The sequence below is a fragment of the Rhinopithecus bieti genome, unplaced genomic scaffold (assembly GCF_001698545.2).
Source record: "Rhinopithecus bieti isolate Rb0 unplaced genomic scaffold, ASM169854v2 scaffold_18285, whole genome shotgun sequence".
NCBI classification, from domain to species: domain Eukaryota; kingdom Metazoa; phylum Chordata; class Mammalia; order Primates; family Cercopithecidae; genus Rhinopithecus; species Rhinopithecus bieti.
Genome location: NW_016809276.1, coordinates 968,864 through 979,730, shown reverse-complemented (window position 1 = coordinate 979,730; position 10,867 = coordinate 968,864). Strand labels below are relative to the sequence as shown.

Sequence of the window (10,867 nt, the reverse complement as noted above, 5' to 3'; positions counted from 1 at the left end):
GATGAAGAACCCGGAAGTGCACCATCTTGCCTCCGTTCGTCCAAACAGTCCAACCTTTTATTGATAATAGTGATAAAGGGGCGCCATGGGTCTGTCTGGCTACTTCCTGCTGTTAAGAGGCGCTGTTAAGGTCGGGGCCCATGGTTGGCATTTGGACGTACGGATGAATAAAATAAGGCACAGTATTAGTACAGGAATGAGGAATGGAAGCATTTGTTGGAATAGGGGCAAAACCCAGAAGGAAGGTCCCGGCAAGGTTGGGGTATTAAGGTTCTGTATCTCAGTTTTTTTTATTTTATTGAGGGTTTGAATGTTAGTGTCTACTAGGCCTGACTTGCTAACATAATAGCAGCACTCTTCTCCAAGGAAGAGACAAGTGCCTCTTTTTCAGCTGTAAGCAAGTCTAGGGCTCGCCTGTTTTGGGCAGCTACTTGGGCTATTGAGGTAGTTCGGCGCTGCAGGGAGGCCAGGCTTTCAGCTGATTCCAATAACTAGAGGGAGGAAAACAGCCCGTTTTTGACGGAAGTGGCATAGTGGCATGGAAAGTTGCTGGAAAATCGCTGGTTCTTTTGTGCCCGTTCTGGTGGTCTTAGAAAACAAATCAATTGGGAGCCTAATACTGTACATGGAGGTACCGTCCTAGTGCCAGGACACTGTTTTATTTGGTTGTTTCGTTTACTACTAAACAAAACAGTCAAGATTCCTCTCCTAATGAGGCAGACTGAAGAGAAAAAATAAAAACAAATGTAAACACACTCTGATGTCACTGCACTGAAAAAGGAAAAGAAAGTAGGGTAAAAGGGTGAGGGTTCTGAGTGTGGATGTGTGGTTGTGTGTGTGTAAGTGCATGATTGTGTGTGAGGGGGTAAATGTGTGAGTGGCTGTAGAGTGATTGTGTGGGCATGAATCTGTTGTGTAAGAGTGTGAGTGTGTGTATGAATGTGAGCTACTTGTGAGTGAGTCTGTATGTGTATGAGTGCTTGTGTTAATAATGCGTAGGTGAGAAGCAGAAAGAGGGAGAGATTGATTTTTGAGTAGTGTGGTAGAAGAAGACATTCTTTAGAAAAAGGAATCTAAAAAGACTGAGGAAGACAATGATGTGAATCTCTGCAGGATAAAAGCTACAGGCTAGGTGATTAGCAAGTGGCAAATACCCTAAGGTGAGAAGATCCTAAAACCTGCAGAGGAACAAGAGGAGGAGAGTGACTCCAGCCTTCTGGTGAGAGAGAAGGGCATGTAGGGAAGTGGAGGCCAAATTGCATAAAATAGACCATTGCGGGTTTCAGGTTTTGTTTAAACTTGGGGAAATCACTGGAAGGTTTTCAGTAAGTAGCTGAGATTCAACATTATCTTATTTGCTTTTCACATTTAATACTCTGTGCGCGACATAATATCGAGAAGCCAGGGTTGAAAATCTTGCCTCTATCATTTCCAAGCAAAGTGGTCTTGGGCAAGTTACTTATGCTCATTATGTTTTAATTTCCTCTTACAGAGATTTCATCAGTTCCAAGACTTTGTCTATATTTATCAATAGTATTTTACTTTGCAACTTTCTTTTGGATTCATAATCTATTTAATCTCACTATGCCCTCTACATTAAAGGACGAGTGGGAAGTGGGAGTCCCTTGTAGATAATTAGCAATTAATACGAAGGTTTTAAAAAAAATTGTCCTATGCAGATTTTCTCCAAATCTCATTCAAGTTCATGGCAGCGAAACCAGTACAACCAGTACAGTAGCAATGTAACTTTACTACATGATTATCTATGACCAAGGGCAGTAAGGGCTGCCTGCTAATAATTCTGCTTGACCTTTCTTTTCCAGCACACTAGACAATCGTACAGTGTGGATAATGGAGCATGCAGCTCTTAGAATGTTATATGAGCCTCAGGCTTATTGAGGATGCTGAACTTGTGCCCGGCCAGGCAAAAGATTCTTGTGTAGATTCTTGTTTTTGAATTCCTTTGAGTCACCACAGTGCCTTCCTGGGGCCACATTTAGTTGCCTTCCTTGTTATCTCATTTGCAAAATGTTCCATTTCTCTGATAGTGAGCTCACAGGCTCTAACAAGACACTTTCATGATGAACCCCCCATGCATTAGCAGCACCAGCAGCACCACAGTCATACTGTCCATCCATATACATCTATACATACAGAGACAAACTTGTGTTCAAACTCTGACTTTGTCATATTTCTAGGGCAACTTATGCAGTTTTTATGGAAGCCAGTCTTATCTGTATAATGTAGGCTCTTGCAGAGATTTACAATAGCAGTGACTATTCATTAAATGATGGTAGTTGCTATAATTACAGTTATTATTAATAACCTTTCAAAATCATTTTTTTCATTTAATTCCCTTCACAATTTTATGAACATTGTGGAACAGCCATAATCCCCCAGATAACAATGGCTAGAATTTGTTGACAACTTATAGACAGTTGTCATTATAAGATTTTACACTAGCTCCTTTAGTCCAAACAGTAATCCTATTAATTAGGTACTGTGGAAGATTGCATTTTCCAAAACATGGCCCAAACAATATCTCCCATCCCACGTGCTTTTCCTTCAACATGACTTTGACAGGTCTTCCATTGAAAGGTGGAGTCTACATAAACTCCACTTAGATTTGTGCAGCCTGATGACTCCAGTGGAAAGGATGCGATGTGACTTCTGAAGCTAGTTAGCAAAAGGCAACACAGTTTCTGCCTGGTGCCCTTGGGAATCACACGTTCCAAAACCAGCCCACACAGAAAGGAAGCAGCAATCAACACAAACTTGCCAGCCATGCAAGTAAGCTGGTTTGGAAGTGAATCCTCCAACCCCAATGGAGCTGTCCCCAGCTGTTGCTGTGGGGAACAGAGGCATGCTGTCTCCTCCAAGCCTCGCCCAAATTCCAGACACATGATAAAAACAAATTATTATTATTATTATTTTAAACCACTGTTTTCCAGCAATTTGTTACATAGTAATTGATAACAGATTCAGGTACTATTATATCCAGGTTAGAAACGGGGACACTGAGGCAGAAAAGCGTTCATTAATTACTAGATTGCATCATGACTACCAAGCAAAATACTTAGCAAAAACAATGTTTTGTTTCCAGGGTTGTAGAACTTTTTACATTTTTTCATTCTCCTACTACCTCTACTCCCCGACATTGTTATTGCTGTTGTTGTCTTGTTTTTGTGTTTTGTTTTGTAAGAATGATATGAACTGCCCCTCATTTTCTAGATTTTCTTTTTGATACCTGAGTAAAGCAGGAATAGGTTAGAGGAGGCAGAGGGCTGGCTGTGGCACCGTGGAAAAGGGAAAACCAAGCCCACCTACTTACTCTGCGGAAACTTTGGTGGGTTGTCATTGACATCGGTCAGTGTGATCGTCACTTTGGTTGTCCCTGAGAGTCCGCCCATATGTCCACCCATGTCCTTGGCCTGGATCACCACGTGGTACTCCTCCTTGGCCTCCCTGTCCATGTTGGGTAGGGCTGTTCTGATGATACCTGGACAGGTGAGCAGGCAACATCACAGATATTCGTTTATAACATTATGACAAGAAAGTTCTGAGCACTGAGGAAGCAATGCTGAATAAAATAGCTCATGCCCTGGGCAAGAATCATTTCAACATGATAATTACAACCAAAGGCAGCCATACTGAAGCATCATTATGTCTTTTTAAGCAAATCATAAAACTTACTATACAACATTTGTATTTATGTTTTCCTGTACATGCAAGTAATAACCTTATTCTTCTCAGATATAAACACCCTAAAGACTGAAATATTTGAGTGGCCATTGCATGGATATCCATGACTAAACTCATACTTTTTGACTTCCAGCACAATCTTCTCTAAGTCTATTGCTGCATACAATTCACAGAAATGTTTGATGGCACATATTACGTTTAAAGTAGGAGGTGCATATTTCATGCAATACATTAAAATGTAAATATTAATTTTTAAAAGAGTGAACCAAATGGGTTAAATGTATACAATGCTCATACAAGCATGTACTATTATCACCTGTCACTGAAAACAATGATAAATTAATAACTGAATTCTACATGATTGCTGGATATTGGCACATGTGTGCCATGCTCACTTAAATCTTTAGGAGACATTTGGAAGCTTTTTCTCTCTGTAGATATGGCAACAGTTACCTGAGAAATATGGAGAGCACTGTGGAAGCCTTAGTCCTTATTGCTGTCTTACTTCTGGCATTAAAGTTGAGTTTTTAGATTATATTTGTTATTGGGTCATCGTGAAATATGAAAAAAACAATAATAAATGTTTCATGGTGTGCTGTGTGCCAGGCACAGGCCAAGTATCTAATCCTCACACTAACCCTGTAGGGTAGCCCTCTTTATTCCTTTTTCATAGTTGATCAAACAGATAATTAAATAAGTTCTGATCAGGCCTGGGACTTCTTATTCACCATGTGTTACAAGTCACAGTGACATTCCACAGTACCTGTCTGTGCTTCCACCGAAAAATAGGGTTGTCCTTCGAGGATACTGTACACTAACTTGGCGCTATTTCCGTAAGTGGGGTCATCTGCATCTGAAGCTGTCACCTGGATTACTGACGTTCCTTAAGAGCGAAATAAATTAATTAGCAACATCCCCTCAGCTTTTCAAAGTATGTTCTTGTTTACAAAGTTTTATTTTAAAATTAACCCTGAAGAAGGCACCACAATTATTCAACATTCTCTCATTTTCCTGGAGTTGAGATGCAAAGCAACCAGTCAACCAACCTTCCTTCCTTCTCTATAAGAATGCCCACAGTTTAAAAATGAACTTTCTGTATTTATAGTACATCCTGCATCGGTTGGTGATTAAAATAATATTACAAACATTATTGCAAACATATCTTACAACTCATGCACTTGAAATGTTCAGTATATCAAATAATTACATTAAAATCTTCCCAAAGTGTATAATAAATGATAATTAACGATAAATTGCTTTCATGAAAGGACAGAGTATAATCTTCCATCTGTAGCAGAACAATAAATACATCACTTTATTGTTGCTTTGCATGTAATAAAATTGCTGCTAATACTACAATTTAATTAATTTATGGCCATAAATATTGAGCAGAATGTTGTTCCCTACTGGCATGAAAATTGCATCTTCCCACCTGTAGCTGGTCTGGTAGCCATGTAACAGAAATCACCAGTAGACATCTGGTGAGAGGTAAGGGGAGCATTCATGGGTCAAATGAAGGGAAACCAGAAAACTGAAGAAAGATGGGGCTCTGTTTTTCCTAAAAACAACTTTTGTTTCTGGCTGGTCACAAATAGCAAGTATCTGGGGCATGGCGTGCTGGGCTTCAGAGCAGGGAGAGAGGAGCTGGAAGAAGAAAACCAGCAATTATCGAATTTCTCTGTGCCAGCATGATCTGGGGGCACATTCCATGTATTTTGTCAGCATTCCTCTGCTGGGCATTTTTTTACATCCACTGTATTATTGAGAAATTGAATATGAGATATATGAAGCTTTGTAATCTATTTCACAAAGTTAGTAATTGCCAAACTCTAACCCCAATCCAGCACGCAACAAAACTCAAGTTCATTCTGTAACATTTTCAGCAGAGGGGCAAGGTTCTACATGGGAGGCAAGGGAGCCAGTTTCCACAGCCTCTCACTACCTTTAATTTATAGGGTTGTCAGTGATTTTTGTGTGTTGTACATCTCACTTTTTTCTAGTTACTGTTCTATAATTCATTATTTCACAGAAACAACCTCTTTGGAGCTCTTCCCATTTGTCAGTCACTATTCTAGGCAGGATAGATTTATAAAGGAAAATACCATCATCGCATGGCTAGGGAAATTATTAATTTTTAATGCTTAATTTCCTTCTAGAACTCTGCTACATCCTTTACAATGGTTTTGCATTTCACATCTATTTCACTTAACCTTCAACATAGTTTATATTATCCTCATTTTATAGATGGCAAAATGAAAACCTAGAAAGGTATAACAGGTTGCCTGGGTTCGCATGGCTGATTAGGAGTGCAGCCATGATTCATAGCACTGTCTGACAACAAAGACTATACTGTCATATGCCGTAATACAATGTTTGAGTCCTCAAAATAATAAGAGCCGTCCATGACAAAGCCACATCCAGCATCACACTGACTGAGCAAAAGCTGGAAGCATTCTCCTTCAGAGCAGGAATAAGACAAGGATGCCCACTCTCACCAGTCCTAGTCAACATAGTACTGGAAGTCCTAATCAGAGCAATGAGGCAAGAGAAAGAAATAAAAAACATCCAAATAGGAAAAGAAGAAGTCAAATTATTTCTCTTCACTAGTGATACGATTCTACACCTAGAAAACTCTAAAGACTCCGCCAAAAGGTTCCTAGAACTGATCAACAACTTCAGTAAAGCTTCAGAATACAAAATCAAGGTACAAAAACCAACGGCATTTCTATACATCAATAACACTCAAGCCGAGGGCCAAATCAAGAATACAGTGCAATTCTCAATAGCCACAAAACAATAAAATACTTAGGAATACATCTAACCACGGAGGTGAACTATCCCTACAAGGAGAATTTGGAAACACTGCTGAAAGAAATCATAGATGACACAAACAAATGGAATATTGATCCTTCAATGGTATTGATTCTTTCAACCCATGAGAATAGAATGTTTTCCCACTTGATATCATTAAAATGGCTATACTGCCCAAAGCAATCTACAGATTCAATGCGATTTCTATCAAACTACCAACATCGTTTTTCACAGAATTAAAAAAAAAAAAAAAAAAAAAACTGTCCTAAAACTCATATGGAACCAAAAAAGAGCCCTAATAGTCAAAGCAATCCTAAGCAAACAGAACAAAGTTGGAGGAATCACCTTACCCAACTTCAAACTACACTACAAGGCTACAGTAACCAAAATAGCATGTTGCTGGTGCAAAAACAGACACACAGACCAATGGAACAGAATAGAGAACCCAGAAATAAAGCCACACACCTGCAGCCACCTGATTATCAACAAAGTTGACAAAATTAAGCAATGAGCAAAGTACTCCCTAATCAATAAATAATGCTACGGTAGCTGGCTAGCCTGATGCAGAAGAATGAAACTGGACCCCTACCTTTCCCCATATACAAAAATTAACTTAAGGTGAATTAAAGATTTAAATGTAGGACCTCAAACTATAAAAGCCCTAGGATAAAACCCCAGGAAACACCATTCGGGACATTGGCCTTGGGAGATAACTTATGACTAGGTCCTCAAAAGCAATTGCAACAAAAATAAAAATTGACAAGCAGGACCTAATTACACTAAAGAGCTTCTGCACAACAAAGGAAACTATCAACAGGGTAAAGAGACAACCTACAGAATGGGAGAAAATATTCACAAACTACACTCCCAACAAAGGTCTAGTATCCAGAATCTATAAGGAATTTAAACCATTCAACAAGTAAAAAAACAATGTCATTAAAAAGTGGGCAAAAGACATGGATGGACACTTATCAAAAGAAGATATGCAAATGGCTAACAAACATAAAAAAAAAAATTGATCGTCACTAAACATCAGAGAAATGTAAATCGAACCAATAATGAGACACCATCTCACACTAGTTAGAATAGCTGTGATTAAAAAGTCAAAAAATAACATGCCGGTGAGGATGTGGAGTAAAGGGAACACATATACATTGTTGGTTGGAATGTACATTAGTTCACTCTGAAAAGCAATTTGGAAAAGTCTCAAATAAAACAGAATTACAATTAAAGGCTGGGCGCGGTGGCTCATGCCTATAATCCTAGCACTTTGGGAGGATGAGGTGAGCGGATCACCTGAGGTCAGGAGTTCAGATCAGCCTGGCCAACATGGCAAAACCCCTTGTGTACTAAAAATACAAAAAAACTAGCCAGTGTGGTGGTGGGCACCTGTAATCCCAGCTACTCAGGAGACTGAGGCAGGAGAATCGCTTGAACCCAGGAGGCAGAGATTGCAGTGAGCCAAGATCATGCCACTGCACTGTAGCCTGGGCAACAGAGTGAGATTCCGTCTCAGAAAAAAAAAAACAAAAAAAAGTTACAATTCAACCCAGCAATCCCATCACTCTTTATAGACCCAAAGGAAAATAAATTGTTCTACAAGAAAAATGCCTGCTCTTGTATATTTATTGCAGCACTATTCACAATAGCGAAGACATGGAGTCAACCAAGGTGTCCATCAACAGTGGACTGGATATGTCGTGTATATATATATATATATATATACACCCTGGAATACTATGCATGGTGGCGTGAATAATATCATGCCTTTGCAGCAACACGGATGCAGCTGGAGGCCATTATCCTAAGCAAATTAACACAGGAACAGAAAACCAAATACCACATGCTTTCATTTATAACTGGAGGCTAAGCATTGGGTATAAATGGACCCAATATTTACTCAGTGGGCATAATATACATGGGATTACTAGAGTGGGGCAAGAGGGCAACTGCTGAAATCTATTGGGTACTCTGTTCACTACCTGAGTGATGGGGTCATTCATATCATAAACCTCAGTGTCACACAGTATATTCATGTATATTCACTCAATAAACCTGCACATGGGCTGGGCACGGTGACTCACATCTGTAATCCCAGCACTTTGGGAGGCTGAGGCAGGCAGATCACTTGAGGTCAGGAGTTCAAGACCAGCCTGACCAACATGGTGAAACCCCGTCTGGACTAAAAACACACACATACACACAAAAATTAGCCGGGCATGGTGGTGCGCACCTGTAATCCCAACTACTCGGAAGGTTGAGGCAGGAGATTTGCTTGAACCCGGGAGACAGAGGTTGTAGTGAGCTGAGATAGCATCACTGCACTCCAGCCTGGGTAACAGATGGAGACTCTGTCTCAAAATAAAATAAAATAAAATAAAATAAAATAAAATAAAACAAACCTGCACATGTACCCCCTGAATCTAAAATAAAAATTGAAACTAAAAAAAAAAAAAAAAAAGAAAGCCTGAATGTTATACCTAAACATCAATGAGCCTGCAAAGGTGAGAATAATGAAAATTTCCCCAGATTATATATTTTGACGACTTGACTTTCCCCATCCCGACCCCTGACACTCAGTTGCTGACACTGCTGTTCCCTCTATATGGATTCATTTGATATTTGTTGTTTCTCATTATAATACACATGCTAAACACCAAGAGGCTGAAGGACTGGGCAGCGAAAATGGAAGAGACGAAGGTGGGAAATGGCTCAGACTGGCTTTTGATGAGCACCTGACTTTTCCTTGTGGAAAAGGAATACACCAGTTTCTGGCATAAAAAGCTCTGTATGCACAGTGGAAGGATCTTAGCGTTCTAGAGTCAAACCTACCTTTCTTAAGTAGGTTGATTTCCTATACTTGGTGCTGGGTTTTCTCGTCTGTAAAATGATCCTGAATTCATTTGAGCTCTAAGACTCTTTTAAGCAGACTCACTCCCTGATTAGAACAGTTCTACTCACTGTTTGAAAGACCAACCTTTCTTAATATGAGGAATGTTTCTCAAAAGAAACATTATATAAATGTTTCATTATGTGCATGTTATAAAGAAAGCTATTGCCAGAAGGTGGCTAATTCTTTGAAGAAATCTTTCAAAAAATTATCCTTTAGCAACTTAATATGTCTTCAAGCATGTTGAAAAGATATACCTATTTCTGAATTAATACATGGTGACATAGTGCTGTAGTTAAATGTACATTTTAGATCCATTTAATCGCACAAATGTCCCTAAAGAAATTAGTTAACTTGTTTCTGGCATGGGTTTCCTATCTGTGAAATATGGTGAGTTGGAATTACCCTACTGTAAAGATTAATCATTGCAAAAACTAAATAAAACAGTGCATGTAAGTCATTAATTAACACAGTGTCTACATGCAACAAATATTACCGTTGTCATTATCTATTAGACATCAATATGCCCTAGTGACTGGATGTGTATTAGCTCTATTCCTACAAGACTAGAAACTGTTATTCCCATTTTACAGAGGAACAAAAGAATTTTGCCATAAAAGATAGAGAAGGAGCTCTACCTCCTGATTTGGAAGAACGGGCTTCAGCCCACCCACCACAGAGACACCAGGCCTGGAAGCAGAGCAGGCCTCTCCCACGGTACGCACCCACATTGGACCTCTCAGGCACGTTGGCATGATAGGTCTCATGCAGGAACTCCGGAGGGTTGTCATTAATGTCCTGGACCTTGACAATGAATTCTGACGGTGGCTCCAGTGGCCGGTTGGTGTCCCTGTCCACTGCCTGAGCCATCAGCGTGTACTGGGCTCTCTCTTCTCGATCCAACGTCTTGGTGGCATGAATGTTCCCTGATTTGTCATCAATCACGAAAATGGTTCCAGCTCCTTCACCTGAGAGAATGTATTTGATGTTCCCATCACCAGAGTCAATATCCGAATGAAGCTGGAAAAAAGAGAAATTGAGATTTTTAATTTCATGAGGAATGCAGTGGGGAAACTCACTTACAAGTGATTGCAACAATCTGCTGCACACACACACGCCAGGAAAGGGAGATGTTCTCATCCTATTTTACAACAGGAGAAAGGCAACCTTAGAGAATATCATAGCCTTGGTCACACTGCAGAACAGTGAAGCCAGAGTTCAAATATACACACACACACACACACACACACACACACACATACACAAACATATACATACACACACACACACATATATATGTATATTTAATTCTAAGATTCATGCTCTCCCTTCACCTCTTTCCATATATATGCACATATACAAAATACAAAAACCTAAACATGTCTCAATAGTTTGAAATAAATGTGTGTTTATTTTTAAAAACATAAGCAAACATTCATGCAATAAGTAAGTCTTCCTCTCAAC

General features: G+C 39.5%; 1 protein-coding gene across 5 annotated transcripts in view; it reads right to left on the bottom strand.

Moving 5' to 3' along the window:
- Positions 1-10,867, bottom strand: part of CDH11 (cadherin 11) — a 182,282-nt gene that overhangs the window by 46,985 nt on the left and 124,430 nt on the right. For all 5 annotated transcript variants that reach the window (XM_017889051.1, XM_017889049.1, XM_017889050.1 and 2 more), the window contains 3 exons: positions 10,129-10,423; positions 4,466-4,585; positions 3,332-3,499 (listed from right to left, as the gene is read on the bottom strand). In XM_017889051.1, the coding sequence (XP_017744540.1) occupies positions 3,332-3,499; positions 4,466-4,585; positions 10,129-10,423 (583 nt within the window). The remainder of the gene's footprint in view (positions 1-3,331; positions 3,500-4,465; positions 4,586-10,128; positions 10,424-10,867) is intronic.